This window comes from Rhincodon typus, unplaced genomic scaffold, assembly GCF_021869965.1.
Source record: "Rhincodon typus isolate 14 unplaced genomic scaffold, sRhiTyp1.1 hic_rhity00002009, whole genome shotgun sequence".
Lineage (NCBI taxonomy): Eukaryota > Metazoa > Chordata > Chondrichthyes > Orectolobiformes > Rhincodontidae > Rhincodon > Rhincodon typus.
In genome coordinates this window covers 1-20,533 of record NW_025967647.1, presented here as the reverse complement: position 1 = coordinate 20,533, position 20,533 = coordinate 1, and the positions used below count along the sequence as shown (strand labels likewise).

Below are 20,533 nucleotides of genomic sequence, written 5' to 3'. Positions count from 1 at the left end.
CCACCAGTTGAGGAAAAGGTGCCTTTCTAACGTCCACTTAATTGGTTGCAACAAATATTTTTATTTGTTTTTTAGTACATAGCTATAAAACTTTGATTAAAGTACAATCAACTAGATCAACATGAAGGAACTATAGTCACAAGGTTTTCTTATGTGAAAGATGGAGCAATTTTATGACTTACTAACCCTGAAAAAAATACAGACACTCACAAACACAGGCAATGAACTTACAAAGAAGATGTGGGAAATATAATAGGAAGGTTTAACTTTGCAATTTAAAGTTCTTCAGTTGTAAAAATGACCTGGGTCCTAACTGTTAAGTTGTGTTTTGTTTCTTCAGCAGTTTTCAGACAATCTTGAGTTCTTGGCTATTTTTCCCAAGTTGCTTTTTTGCCAAGTGCTTGTTTTTAAGGTTAATGAGAAAGAGGGGCATGAAGAAGGAAAGGGTGTCTCTAGTTTTGCTTTATGAATTGATTTTCCTTGTTCCTACTCTACTGCTCAAAAGCAGCTATTGAACTACAGTTCATTGTGCATCCCAGAGTCTTGTTCTAATGGGCAGAATCTTGTATGGGTCTGAGGGACTTGGGCTGTGGTGAGATTTGTGGTAGAATCATGTGAGAAATCCAGCAAGGCCTATCTCAATGTCTAGAACATCTTGCTCCACCTGTAATGCTTTTGCTGAGTGAAAAGGCAAGTTTCTTGCTGGGCAGTGGTGAGTCACCAATAAACAGGGATTGTAGCTTCTTAAATGCCTTATTAACAGCCCAATTGACCCATGACAATGCTGTCACTTTAAAAACATTACTTTCTCCTGAGTTTTTTTGAAGAGAGGTTATAAAGGCGGAGGCACTGAACTGATTACTGGAGATGGCCCAAGTCAACAATTTAGGAGGCCTTTAGGTGATTGGTTTTTTCTTAAAATCATTTGTAACAATGGAAGGGTGTGGTCAGTTCTCATAGGCTAGACTTTCTAGTTGTTTTTAGCTGTAGCAGCCAGAAGCTGTTTGGGGTCCTAGAAGGGTTGAAAGCTTAAGTAAATGACTCCTAACTACTACATTTTCTGAAATCCCTCTTGATGTTGTTTCCTACTGGATTGGAGAACTGCATGTAAGAATCTGTGTCTGTATTTACCTTTTTGCCAAGGGGTGTGTTTATGGGATGTTACTATATTGGAACAGTTTATTAGTAACACATATTGTATCTATTATTCAGTTAAGCTTTCCAATAGTTCGGGTATTCTAAATTCCTCTTTCTTTTGCTTGTATTTTAACTATAGTGTTTATATAAATTGTGTTCTGCTTAATGTCAAGTAGCTTGAACCTCAGATTGCATCTGGAACATGCACTTCATATCTACCCTTAAAATCAGAAAAAGTTAGGGTCTAAACTACCTTCTTAAAATATTTTGAGGGGGCCTGGTCTGGTCCATAACACACCTCATTAATATACAGCTTCTGATCTTACTTAACATGCTAGATGGTAGACGTTCAGAAATCTCAACATGGAAATCAGAGCAGGTATCTGGCAAGTTCAGCTCACTGTTTGGTCGAAAGGACTTCCATGTTGGGAAAGCATCGAACACCAATGAAAGGAGCGTGCTGCCATACCGATGCCCCACCCACCCCTTCCGACAACCACCACCTGCTCCAAGTGTAACACAGCCTGCAGTAGCCATATCGGTCTGTACAGCCTCTTACAGAATCACCCTGACAGTGGAACAGAGTCATTCTCGTCTGCGAGGCACCGCCAGTGATGATGATACTAACTTGCATGATATTTTTCCTGTGGTCACTGACTGGCTGGGAGTAAACTAAAAATGCTGGAAATCATATTGGGTCAGGCAGCATCCGTAGAGAAAGAGCAAGCTAAAGTTTTGAGTCTAGATGGAGTCATCTAGACTTAAAACGTTAGCTTGCTGGCACACAGCTAATCTTATTTCTTATGTTCTTCCACTCATTCTCAATCCAGATAGAGGGAGTCATACTTCCCAACTGAATGGGAGAAACATATACTTACAGTTGTGTAAAAAAATGACATAATTCAGAGCTTCTACCAAAATGTCAATATTAGAAAAGATAAGTATATCATATTATACATTTTAAAACAGAATTTACAAAATAAGGCAAACATCAATTCATGTTATAAAATGAAACACTGATAAAAATTAAACACTTTTCCATCAATTTAATCAAATCAATAAGCCAGCTTTCAAAATGCACTAGCTTTATTAACCGTAATTTGTTCAGATTTAATGAAATCTTAAGACAATACAAATAAATCATTGCATGAGTGCATAATACCAGTTAACCATTCATGATTTTGTACATTCCACAATTAAAATCTACCAATATCTTTTCATTCAGACTGTGTAAAAAGTTGTTGAGAAATTTGTTTTTCAATGCACAATATTCTCCCACACCCTTCTACTTCTTCAGTGTTTGATACAATTTTATGAGATCTACAAAATCAAGAATGGGAATCTTGGTTAATTTTCCATTTCTAAGGCATGGTGCTGAGGCTATGTGTTGAGATCAGAAAAGGCAACACACACCAGAAATCAAACTTTGGTGCTTCCTGAATTGTATAGCTTAGATACTCATGAGGTTATCTTGCTCAACCAATTATTAAAGAAAAAAAAGATTTCACATCTTCGCACAATTGCAATGATTTTGCAACTTTTACATTTATTAATATTTTTCTATTGTAATTCCAATTATAATAGAGAACAAAAGGCTTTAAGTGCACTAGTGAGCTATTCATGTTTTTAACCCCACAATTTGGAGATCATCCTTTTTTGTCTTCAGGTCTTCTAGAGTTTTGTATCCTTTGGCTGAAAACTGATTCTTCTCCAACCTTAACCAGAAATGAGAAATATGGTAAGAAATTAAATTTATAAATAGAAGACTTATTGACAATGCAACTGGTATGATACCTAGATTGTCTCCTACCACAACTTCAAGAGGTACTAGCAAATAGGTAGAGATATGACTAGATGCTTTGTGGATTGATGGTGATCAGGAGATCTTTCCACATGCAGCACCTTCTCCTTTGATGGCCCCATTGTAGGGGTGGGAAGTTTAAATCCCCTTCCAATTTTAATGATATTGGGCCACTTCAGCAAATAGACATTATGCACAGACTGTCAGAGGAGATGTGAGCCATGAGTGACTCTAGTCACAAGTGGGATATTGAGAAAAAAAAAAATTGGTTGCTCCTAGAATTCTTTCATTGATAGCCTTTGAAATACAAAAGGAATGTTCTTTTAGTTTCAATTCTATACTGTACTGAAAAGCATATACGTCTGGCATCTCTGGTGCAGTAACCTGAAGTGATTTAAATGTCAGAGTCATAGGTAGGTAGGAAAGTAATTTGACATAAGGACCCTACAAAGGGATACAGCTAAGTTTACTGAGTTGGCAAAGATCTTGCAAATTAAGTTCATTATAAAAAAGTGTGATAGAGAACAAAGAACAGCACAGGAACTGGCCCTTCAGCCCACCAAGCCTATGCCAATTCCTAATCTTTGTGTAGTTACGCTACTTATTGCCTGTATGCAATTTATTTGCCTCTGTTTGCCTCCCGTTCACATGCCTATGAAGATAAATATTAAACATTGCTAATGTGCCTCCTTCTACCACTTCCACTGGCAGTGTTACAGGCACCCACCACACTCTGTGTGAATACTCTTCCCTACATTTCTCCTCTAAACTTTCCCCCTCTCATCATTAACCTATGTCCACTTGCAGGTGCCCTTTCCAGCCTGGGGAAAATCCTCTGTCTATCCAACCTATCTAAGCCTCCCATAATTTTGATTACCTCTATCAGGTCATCCCTCAGCCTCCATCTTTCTGGTAAAAACAATCCAAGTTTATCCAACCTCTCCTCATAGCTAAAACCCTCCAGACCAGCCAACATCCTGTGAAACTTCTCTGCACCCTCTCCAAAGCATTCATGTCCTCCTGGTAGTGTGGCGACCAGAACTGCATGCAATATTCCAAATCTGGCCTAACTAAAGTTTTATACAGCTGTAACATAACTTGCCGACTTTTGTATTCAATGCCCTCGCCAATGAAAGTGAATGTGCTGTATGTCCTCTTGACCATTGGATTTTTATTTATTTGTGGGATGTGGCGGTTGCTGGTGGGCCAGTCTTTATTGCCCATCCCTAGTTGCCTTTGAGAAGGTGGTGGTGAGCTGCCTTCTTGAACCGCAGCAGTCTACCTGCTGTGGGTTGACCCACAATGCCTTTAGACAGGGAATTCCAGGATTTTGACCCAGCGACACTGAAAGCGCTGTAATATATTTCCAACCCAGGATGGTGAGTGGCTTGGAGGGAACTTGTAGATGGTGGTGTTCCTATGTATCTGCTCCCCTTGTCCTTCTAGATAGATAATTTGCACCTGAATTTGATCTTTCAAAATATATCACCTTGGATTTGTCTGGATTACAATTCATCTGCCATTTCTCTGCCCAAATCTGTGATCTATCTACATTCTGCTGTATCCTCTGACAGCCCTCCTCATTATCTGCAACTCCGCTAACTTTGGTGTCATCCGGAAACTTACTAATCAGACCACCTACATTTTCCTCCAGATTATTTACATATATTGCAAACAACAAAGGTCCCAGCACTGATCTCTGCAGAGCACCACTAGTTACTGTCTTTCCCTGCACAAATCCATGCTGCCTATCACTCATACATCCATTCACTTTCAAACGTGAAAAAATCCTGTCTCTCAGTATCTTTTCCAACAGCCTCCCCACCGCTGATATCAGGCTCACCAGCCTTTAATTATCTGGATTATCTTTGTTTCCCTTCTGAAGCAAAGGAACAACATTGATTGTTCTCCAGCAGCTGAACCTCGCCTGAGGCCAAAGAGGATGCAAACATATCTGTTAAGGCCCCAGCTATTTCCTCCCTTACCGCCCACAGTATCCTGCGATAGATCCCGTCTGGTCCTCGGGACTTGTCTAGCTTAATGTATTTCAAGACACCCAACGCTTCCTCCTTCATTATGTTGACCTGCCCAAGCATAATCACACACCTTTCCCCAGCCTCAAAATTCTTCAAGTCCCTCTCTTCGAGGAATACTGATGTAAAGTACTCAAGGATCTCACCCACTTCCTCTGTCTCTACACATAATCTCTCTCCTTGAGTGGGCCTACTCTTTCCCTAGCTGCCTTCTTGCTCCTAAAATATGTATGAAATGCCTCGGGACTCTCCTTAACCCTGTTGTCCAAGTCCATTTTGTGGTCTCTTTTAATCCTCCTAACTCCCCGTTTGAGCTCCTTCCCACTTTCAATATATACTTCAAGGACTTTGTCTGTTTATAGTTCCTTAGATGTTAAATATGCTTCCTTTTTTTTGACTGAGCTGATAATTTCCTCTGTCATCCAAGGTTCCTGAATCCTGCCATTCCTATCTTTCATTTTCACAGGAACATGTCTGTCCTGCACTCTAATCAACTGGTCTTAAAAAGATGTGGATTTACCCTCAAACAGCTGCTCCCAATCATATTGTCCAATTCTTGCCTAATTCAGTTATTGTTGGCCTTCCCCCAATTTAACACCTTCATCTGAGGTTGACTCTTATCCTTATCCAGAAGTATCTGAAAACTTCTGAAATTATGGTCACTATTCCTAAAATTCTCGCCCACTGAAACTTTGATCACTTAGCCAGGCTCATTTCCTAATACCATGTCCTGTATGGCCCCTCCATCACTGGATTATCCATGTACTGTTTCAAAAAACCCTCCTGGAAATACCAAACAAATTGCTCCCCATCCAAACCCCCAGCACTAAGGGAGTTCCAGTGAATACGGAGGAAGTTAAAATCACCCACCACAACAACCTTGTTATTTTCATATCTTGCAAGAATCTGATTACATATCTCTTCCTCTATCTCCCACTGGCAGCTGGAGGTCTGTAGTACAATTGTGTAGTACACCTTTCCTATTCCTGAGCTCTACCCATAATGCCTCACTGCAAGATCTCCCCCAGGATGTCCTCCCTGAACACAGCTGTGATATGCTCCCTTACTAGTAATACAACTGTCCCATCTCTTTTGCTTCCTCCCTTGTCTCATCTAAAACATCAATATCCCGGAATACTATACTGCTGATCATATCCCTCTTTCAACCATGTCCTGTGATAGTAACAACATAATTAGTGCATGCAGTTAAAATGAAAATAAACGAAAAAACACTTTAGCAGTTTTCACTTAGAGAAGAAAAGGCCTTTTTTTCATTTCTGTAGACTCAATTGTTTAGATTTTCCAGAGCTTGTTTCAGCTGAGCCCAATATGAATGTTTGGCCTTCTTTCAGAAGGTCCAGAACCCCTTCTTTCCATAGGGCTGGAGGTGGTGGTTACTAATATTTTCATTGAAGACTCATTGATGTGGCTTGTGAAGTAAATGCCTGGTTTGTTTTTACAACAGATGGACCACTTGAGGAGATCTACATTTTTAATGTGTTTTATGAATGAGAATCCTTTCTCAGTGGAAGTAAGAGCTCGATCAGATTGCTTCAACTTTAATTTTCCTTCATCTCTATTTCAGAGACATAATTCTTGAGGTCTGCCCATAGTTATTTCTGGGTAACTGGCTATGGGAGATACAGGTGGCATGGGCAGTATGAGGAGATAATGGGTATAAGAGTAAGCACGGAGAATATGACGGCGATGGAGGAAAGGAGGGAGCATGGTAGTGCATAAAGGATGGGTGAGCAATGATGGTGAGGGTTTGAGGGCATTACAATCATTATTATAACTGAGCAGCTGAGCTGAGGAGGACGTCTCAGACCGCTGGACATCTGCACAACTCTGTTAATACACCAGATCTGTATTGCGAGGCTGTGCACCTGAGTATATTGCATTTCCAACACCCTGACATGACAATATGGCAGACAGGAGCATTTTTAAAGGTGACAGCTCTGAGTTTCCCAACTTGACCTTTCTGTTTTAGCTAAAAAAAACTGGCACCCTGTCCAATTACTCAGAGATTGCTCTTTCCTTTTCAAAGGAAGTAATTGACAAGGCTGAGCTAGAGGAAGTGATTTCCCAAGCAGAATCTCTCTTTCTCTTCATGGAAGGGAATGGAGTGCTGGTATGATGTCAGTATATTATCTGAAAGAAAGCAAGCTTCCCTTCACAGAAAGTGTGTACAAGCCCAAATTGATGAAAGGCAAGCAGCTTAGATTCTCAAATAATTTTAAATTAAAAAATAATAATGCAACTTGGTTCACCCAATTGGGGATGGATATGAGGTGGCAGGTGCAGGTGTTTTCGATAGGAAAGGATGGATGAAAACTCAAAGTGATGCTTTACCTACTCGATAATGAAATTCCCTGAAATTAAACCCTGCAAACTGAATAGCAGCATTTGACAGAACAGCCCAAAGCATAACAAGATCTTTCGTTGTTGATTTGTTTATGTTTGAATCAATAACTACAAAGTAAAACAAAGTTTACATCCCTAAGTTATTTATCCTTTATCCTGCTGGGTGTTTAATTCGTGTTAACAAGTTCAGTGGCACATTGCAAGAAATTTGAACATTTTTCTTCACACAACTTTAAATTATAAGTAAAATTCTACTTATCGTCAAATGAAATATTTGGACTTTTCAGGTGACATCATTCAAAATTAGGGACTCAGAATTTTTCTCTAGTGATTACCTTTGGCAAGAGATAGTGTACACTGTTATGCGTCTCTATTTTTCCACTGATCTCAACACAAGTGACATATATAAGGCTAAAGAAATTTTAGGGTCTGTGATGACAATTTGACAGTAATTGTTTCAACAGGGACATCCAGAACTCAAGTTGGACTGAAGGGTCTGTTTTCGTGCTGTATAACTGTATGACTCTATAGTACAAATTGTGTTAATAAGTATCCGAACGTGACCATCAACTGATACTTTGAATGATGGCGAATTTAAAGCAGGAAATGTACCTCAACCGGAATGCTCTTTTGATCTGATACTACATTAAACTTATTTCTTTCACTGGACCAATCAACTTTAATATGAGGGGAGCTTCTCAGTACCATTTGCATCTTTATTAGAAACTTACCTTTAAGAGGGGAATCTAAAATGGAAAAGCAGGATCTCAAAAGAAATGGAAGGCCATCAGGCAAGAATGGATAGTTATAGCTGCTTCATCAAATAACCGGGTTCTCAAGTATTTCAGCTTTTTCATTTAAATTTTACTCAGAAAAATAAAACTAGGGTGTAGTATGATCTAAACTGGGAATTTGTATGTACATTTTTTAATGTTAATTGCTGTAAGCTTGGATTTCTGGATTTGAGTTAGTAACTTGTGGGTTTTTCTGTGTTGTCTGAGTTTAATACCTAGCTTGTAAGTATTTTGTAACCAAGGTGATTTCTTTTAAATGCAGTTTTGATGCCCACGCTGCACAGTGAATGAATTTTGTGCACTAATGAGCTTTTGTTTATTGCAGCTAAGCATGGTAAAAAATGTGTCTTCAGAAGCTTGTTAGACACTTCTGTAGCCTTTTTTTAAGCTTAAGAGAAACACCTGTAAGCTAAGAGAAGAAGCCATTCCTTTCACTTTTAACCTTGGATAGTGTTAGCCCTGTGAAGACCTTCAACAGATGGCCATATATTTCTGACAGATTTAGTGAATTAGTTTACTTCGAGGTAAAAACCTCATCCCAGACCAAAAATGTTGGGATAAAGACCCTGAAAATTTAACTTAAAGCTGAATACAGTGAAGCTCAGGTGTGTTATAGCTCCGGGAAGAAGGTCTGTGCAATTCTAGTGAAGTTGCATGTGATTCAAACCTACTGAGGTGGTAGGTGCAGGGACTCTAATGTGAGTATTATATGAGTGGTGTTTTGGGTATTATACAAAAGCTTTTTTTCAATTTGTCAAAGAGTGTTTTGAGATTAATGGGTTTGAACTTTTATAGTGCAGTTAACACTTTTGAATTTGTACTAGAAGTAGATAGTTTCGGTTATTCTATTTTATCGTCATTCCATTTGTAATAAACTTCCATTTTGTTGTTAAAGCAAATTATGCAGAATTGCATGTACATGTTCAGCAAGAGACCACTTTGTTAAAACCAAAACAAATAAAAATGTGATTCTATCAAGCCAGATTCCTGGAATCTGGCTTGTCTAGTAATGACATCTGCTAGGACCATAACTGTAGGTAAGAGGCCAACCAAAGAAATGGGCTAGACCCAATGAAAAGAACTGGACATGGCTGAGAGCTAAATTCAGCAATCCCACATACTAATTCAATTTTTGGCAGGCTAGCCAAAATTGTAGCTGAAGGTCCAACGTTTAACCAATGCAACTTAATGAGAACATTTCATGTTTTTGTCGACCTTGCCATTCTATTCATGAACAATATTGCATTCATATTACATGTAATTTTAACTACAAATGATTCAATATGGCCAAAAAGAACATAATTTAATTATGTCAGAAGTAAAAGAGAAGCTATCTCTTTAAGTGGACACTTTACATAATAGAGTTCTCAAGTACAACTGGATTTTGACCCTAGGTGTACATCTCAATCGGAATATACTTGGCAAATAGAACTATTAATTTTGTCTTTCATTAATAACGAGGTGACACCTCACCTTATGGTCTTTAGCTTGACACAAGACAAAATGAATTCAGAAAAGCTTTGAACAGATTTGTCCGTAAATTTGTTATGACTTAAATCAAGTTCCGCTAGTTCCTGCAATGTTGCAAATGTGGCTTTGAGATCAATTGACCAGGCATCTGTGAGATTAGTTTTCGACAATCTAAGAGGAACAGAAATATAAAACATGACAGAAATAAGTTCCAAACTTCTGAAGAAAAAAGGTAGAATCATACCTAAATGTTGAAATTATAAGGTGTGAAATATGAAATGTTCACATGAACGCATTTGTCTACAATTTTACAAATGTGTCAACTCATTTGTTTTGACAGCGTTAAACAGGTATTTTAATGCTTACAGTAAAAGTAAACAGCATACTTCTCTCGTACGAACCTTGAACCAGCTGAACCTTGTACATCCTAGAGGTTTGTGTCAGCAGCAATCTGTAGGTGGACCTTGTAAAAATTGAACAAATATAGTGTAGAGAGGCCTCAAAGTCATGAGACATTTAGAGACGGAGGTGACAGACACTGATGAGAATGTGGAAAACTTTGCCAGACTCTGATAAGCTTAAATGGTACTTGACTGGGTGAAGTAGATATCGACATTAACCTATGATTTAGAATAGATATCTACGCTAATATGAAACAAGACTGGATAATGAGGATATATATGTGAGTGGAATGTTATAATAATACTGAGCTTCTCTGTATCTGAGTTCTATCCCAGTCTAGCTGGAGAGATACTGTCCCTGTGCTTGCTGAATACATGAAGAGAAAACACTCTGCAAAGAGAAAAAGATCAGTTCAGCCAAACATAGGTCCCTTACTTTCAGAAAAAGGGGAAGTTATAATGGGGAACAAAGAGATGAGTGAACAATTAAGTACATATTTTTGGTGATAACACAGTATGGAGCTGGAGAAGCACAACAGGCCAGGCAGCAGGACAGTTGACGTTTCAGGTCAGGACCCTTCTTCAGAAATGGAGGAGGGGGAAGGGAGCTCAGAAATCAATAAAGAGAGGAGGGGTGGGGTTGAGGAAGGTAGGTGGGATGGTTATAGGTGAGTACAGGTGGGGATTGGTCAGTGAGGTGTGGGAGAGAAGATGGACAGGTTGTGTCAGGTCAAGGAGGCCTAAAAATGGAATTTCAATGTTCACATTGTGTGGATATTGAATACAAGATATTGTTGTGGGATCAATGTCTCAATAGGTTTATTCCCGGAACATAGGCGAGCATCAAAGGTCAATGTGAATTAAATGGATTGTTCATGTATTAAAGTTTAACACCTCGTTTTTACATACCCAAGCTTTTGCAATTTATAGCTTGAATCCTTCAGTGAAGATAGCAGCATGGTCACTCCATCATTGCCCAATTCATTCATGCTCACATCCAATTCTGTCAGGGTCTGGTTGGTGTTGAACACAGAAGCAAGTCTTGCACAACAATCACTTGTTAGTTTAGCATTTGCCACCCTGTGAAAATAAAGGATTAGAAATGCAAGATTTCAAAATTACCCAAAACAGATGTTGAATCTGAACTTGTTCTTTAGCTCCTATTTGGCAACTGACTCTTTCAATACGTTTGGCTAAACAAGCAATATTTCCACTGCCAATGACTCTAAATTGTGTTTCTTACATATGATGGCTTCTTACTAAAATATGAACAGGAGGAATCATCTGATATTTTCAATCTGAGGGGACAGTGCAGATATGACTTCTGCAGACATGGCAACTCCACAGTCACTCCAAGACACTTCCTTGGGCTGGGGTTAACTATGTAAAGATTCATTTCTGACAGTAAGGGGTGTGCCTGCCAGGGAGGAAGTGATATGACAATGTTAGAGGTGACTAACCTTGAATTTTCCATCCAGTCCTTTGGTAGAGCTGTTGATTTCATCTGATGAAAGGCAGGGGCCTTCCTAACTTCAAAAGGAATTACAATGGGCCGACACTCCTGCCCTCAACATATGCTGCCACCTTTCTCTTGACAGTGCCTGCATTAATTCACTGCAGTTATAGAAAGATCATTGTGTTCCCACATTTTGTTAGCTACAGGTAGTGAAGTGGTACTGGCTCAGGCATCCAACACCCTTACAATATGTAGAAGCCCTTGCTGCTGGATTTCCCTTTGTTTTGACACTGCAATGCCAATTTCAAGTAGCATGTTGCAGCAAAATATGACACATTTCCAGGTACTTACTTTAATGATTGAATTTTACAGCCTTTCTCTGTTAGAATGTCACACAATGCAGCCATTCCTTCATTTTGTAGATTGTTAGAACCAAGGTCCAGCTCTGTCAGTATCTGATTTCCTTTCAGGGATTTGATGAGCTCAGCACAACAATTTTCTGTGAATGAATTCTTTGCCAATCTATAATGCAAACAAAATGTCGTAAGCTTGAAATGAAACATGTACATCAAGAAAGTCAACTGGAAGTTATTGAAAAATAATTCATTGAAAAATAATTCACAACTCAAAGTTTTAAAATACAGGCACAGCCTGTTAAACAAAATGTGAATTGTCAGACTGCACAAATGGGGATGTAGACAAAGACACATACTTTTTTTTATAGAATCCCTACAGTATGGAAACAGGCCCTTCAGTCCAACAAGTCCACACTGAACCTCAGAGCATCTCACCCAGGCTCATCCCCCTATAATCCACCTAATCTACACATCCCTATGGGCAATTTAGCATGGCCAACTCACCTAGCCTGTACATCTTTGCACTGTGGGAGGAAACCCACACAGACACAGGGAGAATGTGCAAACTCCACAGACAGTTGCCTGAGGCTGGAATTGAACCTGAGTCCCTGGTGCTGTGAGGCAGTAGTGCTAACCACTGAGCCACCATGCTACCCCTTATACATATATACACACATATCAAGAGATTTTTCTTCTGTTTGAGTAGGAGAATGTAGGTAGTTGTAAAGTAAACTCACCCTAGACTCTGTAATGTACAATTTTTGCTTTTCAGTATATCACAGATTACCCCAGCTCGAGAAGCATCCTCATAGGTGCCCATTATTCCAAACTCAAATGCAAATATGGAATTTAACCTTAACAGAATACAAATAAGTTTGAAAATAAAATAAACTTCGACTTTTGTGATTGATTATTTTGAATTACAACATTTGTTTAATCCTGCAAAGAAAATGACATTTGATTCAGACGAATTATGAGCATTCATTCCCAACATTTTACAATAGGATAGCTAATTTGTCTTCCACATTGTTTGAAGTGTCTGAGGACAACTTTCAACTAACAATCTTTCAATGTTGGTGGCTAAGATGAGGTCTTGAGCTGAAATGCCATTTTAGTAAAGGAGTTAAAGCCACTGTGAGGAATGGCTGCCTGGTGGCTCATCAAAGAGATAATTATCACTTAAGATGCTGCTGAGGCTCAGTCAAGAGGTTGAACAGTATCTTAAGGGATTTTGCATAATTGAATACCCTCTCCTAAACAGTGGTGAGCTGTTTAGGAATATGTATTTTGTTGATAGTAATTTCAAGGATAGTCATTATTTTTAAGTCATTGTTGCTGGATAAATGAAAAGGAGCAGTGGTACACTGTGAAAGACTTTGTAAAATTCATTCATAGGATGTACGCAGCACTGGTTGGCCAACAGTTACTTCTGATCATTATTTGACTTTGAAAAGAGGCTGGGGAGTTGCCTACTTGAATCACTGCAATTTGGTGCAACACTTTGTCAAAACTTCAGCATCATTTCAGAACCATTTAGTGCGGTAATTCTCTCAGGATTTCACTAAAAGAATGAACACCATGTTATTCCACTTTATTCAGCACTTTTAGACCCACAGGGTAAAGGAGTGCCTGGTCCTGGGCCTCCATGTAGGCTGGCTCCCTTAGTCTGGCATAGATGTCAAGGCAGAGCTGTAGGAAAAACACAAGGGGAGGAGGGAGAAGTAATGCTCTTCTCCCTGACATGTACATCATATCCATCCTCCTTTGATCCACCTTCACCAGGTCCTCCAGTGCCTCATCTCTGCACCCTGTCTTTTGGTCCCTACATAATCCATACTGTCAGCCAAAACACTCCACACTTTGGGCTGGATTTTATGTTGCCCCAGTGGACGTGTATTCAGTGGGGGCAGGGGAAGATATGTAAAATTGCCTGTCACCTTCCTGCCCGCCCCCATAATACACTAGGTAGGTGTGTACTGAAATCAGCTGACTGACCACTATAGTAAAACAGATAATTAAAGCTCAGTTAAGCTTGTTATTGTGCCCATTCACCTGGATAATAATCTACACAGCTGTTACCATTGCTTTTTTGCCAATCACCTCAAACTGATGCCCTCTGGTTCTTGATACTTTTGCCAATGGGGAGGTTTCCCTCGTTCAACTCTGTCTAGATCTCTTATGAGTTTGAACACTCTAACAAACCTCCACCCAACTTTCCCTTCTCTAAAAAGAATGAACCCAACCTCTCCAATTCAACCAACCTTGGAACTAAAGTCTTTGAGGCTGTAATCTTATTACAACCTGAGTTCAAACATGAACAAAACAGCTCAGTTCCAGAGGTGAGGTAAGAGTGACTGCCCTTGATATCAAGACTGCATTGACTGAAGCATCAATGAGCTCTACCAAAACTAGAGTCAATGGAAATCAGGGAAAACCTCATGCTGGTTGGAGTCATTCCTGACACTTACGAAGTTGGTTGTGGTTGCTGCAGGTCAGTCATCTCAGCTCCAGGATATCTCTGCAGGAATTCCGTAGGATTGTCCTTAGGATGGCCCAACCATCTACAGCTCTTCATCAATGACCTTTGTTCCATCATAAGGCCAGAAGTGGAGATGTTTGCTGATGCTTGCACATCGTTCAGCAGCATTTGCGACTGGCACTCAGACAGTGAAGCAGTCCGTGTTCAAATGCAACAAGGCCTGAACAATATCCAAGCTTGGGCTCACAAGTAAATTCATACCATGTACACATGTGCCAGGCAATGACCACCTCAATAAGGAGACTCTGGCCATTGTCCCTTGACATTCAGTGGCATAATCAAACAGTGTCCTCGACTTTATTAATCGGAGGTTTGTGTACAGCTGCAAGCAGGTGATGTTGAACTTTTTAAGACACTTGTTGGACCTCAGCTGGACTGTTATGTACAGTTATGAGTGCTACATTATAAGTAAGCTGTGAAAGCATTGAAGACATTGCAGAAGGGATTTACAAGAATGGTTTTAGGAATGAGAATTTTCAATTGTGAGGACAGACTGAAGAAGTTGGGACTATTCTCCTTGGGGAGAAGAAGGCTGACTAGATTGATAGAAGTTTTTAAATCATGAGCAGATTAGCTAGAGTTGAACAAAAAAGGAACAAGAACAGAACAGCATAGCTTTAAAGTAATATGCAAAAAAAGTAAGGATAAAGTGAGAAAAAAAAAACTTTTTCACAGTGAGTAGGGTACGGAATCCACTGTCTGGAAATATGGTGGAGGCAGATTCAATTGAAGCATTCAAAAGGGTATTGAATGATTATTTGGGTGGAAATAGTATGTAAAGTTATGGGGAAAGAACAGGAGATTGGCTGTAGGTAATCATGCTTGTTTGAAGAGCTAGTGCAGGCATCAGGAGTTGAATGACCTCCTTCTTCCCATTTCTGTGATTCTATAAAAGAAAACTATGGTGTACTGAATCATAAGCCTAGACCAATGCCTCCATCCAGATGAGTTCAGGTCATATTTAGAGTATACCAGGGAAAGTGCAAGTTCACATACCTGCAACCCTTTGGTTTCTGCATTCCTGCTAGAATTGTGCCATTTTGTTTATATCGCCTCACCTTATACTTCCTACCAAAATATATCATTTCATATTTCTCTGTAATAATTTTCATCTGCCATATGTCCCTGCATTCCAACAGTCTGTATTTTGTCATCTTGAAGTTTATCATTAACATTTTCACAATTCACAATACTGTCAAACTGTGTTTCTTCTGCACATTTTGAAATTATAACCTTCAGGCCCAAGTCTACGCTATTAACATATATTAAGAAAGGCAGAGGTCTTAATACAAAGCCTAAAGAACACCACTATATTTATTTGTACTCATTCACAGAATGTGCATGTCATTGGCTCAGCTATCATCTAATGTCTTTTTTGTAAATGCTCTTAAGAAGGTGGTAATTACTAGCCTTTTCTAGTCACTGCAGTTCATGGAGGGTAGGGACACCCACATTGTTGTCAGGAGTTCTAGGATCTTGACCCTCGAGAATGAGGAAATGCAGATATAGTTCCAAGTCAGGCTGGTGCATGACTTGGAGGGAGACCTACAGATGGTGATGCCCCTGCACATCTTCTGCCCTTGTCTTTCTAGATGAAGGCGGTTGTAGCTTGGAAGGTTTATGCAAACCTGCCCTGGTGAGTTGCTGCACTGCATTGTGTAGATGGTACATACTGCCACCACTATGCATTGGTGGTGGAGGGAGTGAATATTTAAGTTAATGGGATGTCCATAAATGGGTTGCTTTGTTCTGGATGGCATCAAGATTCTTGAAAGGTGTAGGAGTTGCAATCATCAAGGCAAGTGGGGAATATTCCATCAGACTCCTGACTTATGGCTCGTATTTTACAGACAAGCTTTCGGATTTAAGAGGTGAGCTGCATGATTCCCAGCTGCTGACCTGTCATCGAGCCAATGTATATGGATGGTGCAGTAAAGTTCCTGATCAATGCTAACACCCAGGATGTTGACAGTGTGGGCTTTAGCAATGGTAATGCCATTGGTTGTAAGGGGAGATGTTTTGATTCTCTCTTGTTGGTGATCATTGATGGTCATTGCCTAGCACTTGTGTGGTGTGAACGTTGCTGGCTACACGTTGGTAAAGTGACAGAAGCACAGTGTTTATAGCATGTTATCATTACAAATTTACTGATAAATAACTTGAAGCAATTTATGTACAGTTAAGATAAAAGAAAAACTCAAGATCTCAGAAACTCAAAAAAGAAACAAAGATGTGAACACCACTGATGGAAAACTTTAACAATGATTACATACCCGAGTTTTTGTAATTTACAATTTTCATTCTTCAGTGCTTTGGAGAGTTCTTGTAGTCCATCCTCACCTATTCTATTATGACTCAGGTCCAGCTCTACCAGAGTCTTGTTTGTACCAAGCATAGTAGCCAAGTCCTTACAACAACTGGATGTTAGTTTATTACCACCAACACTATGGAGATAAAGAAAATACTTTTCAACACAAAATGCCAGAAGCACTAAAAGACACAAATGTACTATTGCTGCAGTCACAATTTGCATGTTAACGCAATTCTCCCAGCTGATTCCTATTCATTCAGCCATCTTGACAGACACAATTAAAATAGTACTTTATTTTTGATGACTTGGCGATCGACCCCACAAAGTTTGAATATCAACAAGAATCCCCTAATTGCATTATCTATTTTCTGATTTCAATTCCTCTCTTAAATTGGGAATCCTGTGCCAAGAGTGCAGGTGAGTATGAAATAAAGGCAGATACAAGACAGGAAAAGCACTGTTTGCTTCGATTTTTGAAAATTACTTTCTCTTCTAAATAACCTCAATATAAAAATGTAATTTGTTATAATAGTATAAATCTACTGCCATGATGTACAGTCACAAGGTACAGGTTTCGTAAAGAACTGCATGGTGGGCCTCAGAATTGGCTCCCAAGAATCACCTGACTTTACCGCTGCACTGTGCCAAGTTTCTTTTCAGTTTTCAGCAGATTACAATTAAATAAAGTCAGCATGTAAAGAATTTTGAAATTTAGTGTGCCCTCAAACAGACAATGGCTTTCCCTGGAGATGAGAACAACTCTTTCTTCTCTCAGCAAACATGGAAACATGGGGCATTCAATTAGTGGTTAGAAACTTGTAGAATTAATGACATAAAGTAAGAGATGATGGATAAAGTTAAGTTCTAGGCCAAGCCTAACTCACTTCCTCATCAAAAATCAGGATTTGATAGTTTGGGACAGTGTCAATCTTTGGGTTTCATGCTCACTAAAAAGGCAAGAAGAAGGTTACCTGATATGCTTCATGCATTTCTATATCTTAGCCCATACAACGTGTATCACAAGGAATTAGGTTTGTAGTGAATCATGTATCTGGACATTTAAAAACAAATAATCATGCACTAATACAACATCTGAGGCTTACATATGTAGTCTGCATTATGTGATTATTAGATTTCAATTACATCATATCCATAGTTGACTGACTGGCTGCTTGCTTAACTGCTGGCTACTAACTAAATGAATGAATGAACACAGAGTATGATGGAGCCTTTTATACTACAGCATCACATGTTCTGGATGCCTTCAAGGTACAGGGCCTTTCTGAGATCTGTACAGTGATATAACACTGCCTACTTAAGAACTATCTTGAAACATGATGAGACAAACATCATGAAGGGAAACTATTCTAAATCTAAGGCAGCACGACAGAGGCACAGTGAGGAAAAATAACTGTCTAAGACATTTTCAGCCTTACTACAGTAAGGGGCTGGAAACCATGGAACTTCTTGGGCTGGCTGCCTGACAAGAAATGTAGGCTGTAAACATCAAGAGTACTGAAATTGTATTATGCACCTCCGAATGGAACATGGTGCACAAAGTAAAGTTTATTTCTATTGCACTTTCTGTCATTTTCAATTTGTAATTCTTGCTCTCAGGCTGTATAACTCACATGGAATGTGCATTTTAAATAACATGACATTGAGGCATCTAAGAGTGCAACATGCTGCATGAAGTTATGTTAAATTTTATTGCATTTCCTGAAATTTTCAAACTGAAATATCTTTTAACGTCAATCTACAAATTTTATGAATAAAGTATATTTTTGGAAAATGCCTGCAACAGGGAGAAAAGCAAGAGGACATCCAAGGAATGGCTACTGGTCTGCTGTAAAGGAGCTGAACATCCAGAAGTGCTGCTCCTTCATAGCAAAAAACAAGGAACCTTCCATCTTCCTTGAAACCTGTTTCCAAATCCACCAAGCTTACCTGCTAAATCAAGCTCCAGCTATTTGATGCTGGAAGGCAAGGTAGCTGTGGAGAAAAGTCTACGATTTCAAAGCTTTCACTTTTGTCAAGTAACATTTCAACTTTAAAATATCAGGCTTGCATGAGTACCATAAAGACTGAAGTGATCCCATTTTTATAAATATAATTTATCTTTGTGCATCTGTGTTGCTAACTTCATTGTTTTTTAAAAACTTTGAGCGTGAGATAAACTAACATTTTCCTTTTCGGTTGAAAGGATTTCTGCAAGGTTAATTTATATTGAATTTTTGATTTCCAACAGTAACATATGTGCACATATACATACAAATCCATTGCTCATGTATGACCTGCAGGAAAACAATTTTAAAGCTTCCATTAAATATGAACAAAAAATAATGTATTTTTTATATTTATCTGATGTTTGCAACATAATTACAACCTTAAGAATTTGCTCACCTTAACATTTGTAGTGAGCACTGTTCACCTTCTAGCGCATTGCAAAGTAAAATGAAACCTTTGTCTCGTATATTATTATCACTCAAGTCCAAAAGGATTATTCTGTGGTTGACAGCCAGAGCAGCAACAAGTTGCTCACAACTTTTATGAGTAAGATTGTTTCCATCTAACCTACAGAACACAAAAAGATCAATAGTACATGGGAAAGTATCATTTAGAAGAGAGCATGCATTTTATTTTAAATACAAATATTCTTAAATACAAAGATATCGTCTCCATATCTGCCTTTTTTCTCTTGACAATGCTGAAAGTGTCCACAATAAAAAAGTGGCATCATAGCACTTTGCTTAATATTTTACACACAACATGTTCTAACTTACTTCACATTTTGTAATTTGCAATCCTGGCTTTGCATTACATCAGTGAGTATTTTCAGTCCAGAGTCTCTGATGTTGGCCCCAGATAACCTAAGTATGAACAAATTATAAATAAATACCAACAGCGTAAGCATAATTAAAACATGATTCATCACTTTTGTTTGACATTGTGTTACCGATGTAAATATAGGATATTTAAAAATGGCTTACATTTATAAATCACTTTTCCTGATGTCAGCATATTCCAAAGTGCTTTACAGATCATTATGTAAACTTAGAATTTGGTTATATTGGATTTCTCTTCTGAAATCTTTTGTTATGTTATATGATTCTCCACGGAGATATGTCCCGCTAATTTTTTTTACTGTGAATTATAACCAGTGGGAGAAAGCATTACAAATATTTTGATGATAATGTTTGTAGAGCATTCCTCCCAGCCAGTAATGTTTAGAAACCACGTTGAAATTTTCTATTGACTATTCTAGCCTGACAAATGGGTGGCCAGCCAAAGAAACTCTAGTGGGTACTTTGGAAACATCTTTGTCATTTAATTCTGCTGCAGGCATTTGCTGGTCTGATGCTTGTAATGAATATGCCTTTCATGTTTATAACTAATGTCATACAAGCTGAAAGGGTGGTTGGGTTGTCATAATCCTTATGATGAGATTTACACGCACTCATGGGAAATGTAGCCTGTTAGACACAAACCTGACTGCCCTGGTTGACCCATTGTCTCCGCCTGCTCCTGCCCCACCGAACTTATCTCCAACTATTTGGACTCCATTTTCTCCCCCTTGGTCCAGGAACTCCCTACCTACGTCCGTGACACCACCCACGCCCTCCACCTCCTCCAGAACTTCCAATTCCCCGGTCCCCAACACTTCATCTTGACCATGGACATCCAGTCCCTATACACTTGCATTCCCCATACAGATGGCCTAAAGGCCCTCCGCTTCTTCCTGTCCTGCAGACCCGACCAGTCCCCCTCCACTGACACCCTCATCCGCTTAGCCAAACTCGTCCTCACCCTCAACAACTTCTCTTTCAATTCCTCCCACTTCCTACAGACATTCGGGGTGGCCATGGGTACC

General features: G+C 39.1%; 1 protein-coding gene across 1 annotated transcript; it reads right to left on the bottom strand.

The window, feature by feature from the left end:
- Positions 1 to 2,755: 2,755 nt before the first annotated feature.
- LOC109921132 (NACHT, LRR and PYD domains-containing protein 3-like) lies at positions 2,756 to 19,532 on the bottom strand (the record flags this gene model as incomplete). The annotated part of the gene is made up of 8 exons (XM_020521177.2): positions 2,756 to 2,852; positions 9,603 to 9,770; positions 10,910 to 11,080; positions 11,808 to 11,978; positions 12,550 to 12,666; positions 16,625 to 16,795; positions 19,066 to 19,236; positions 19,446 to 19,532. Coding segments are annotated over 8 exons (1,153 nt in total), but the record flags the coding sequence as incomplete, so codon positions are not given.
- Between the last annotated feature and the right edge of the window lie 1,001 nt (positions 19,533 to 20,533).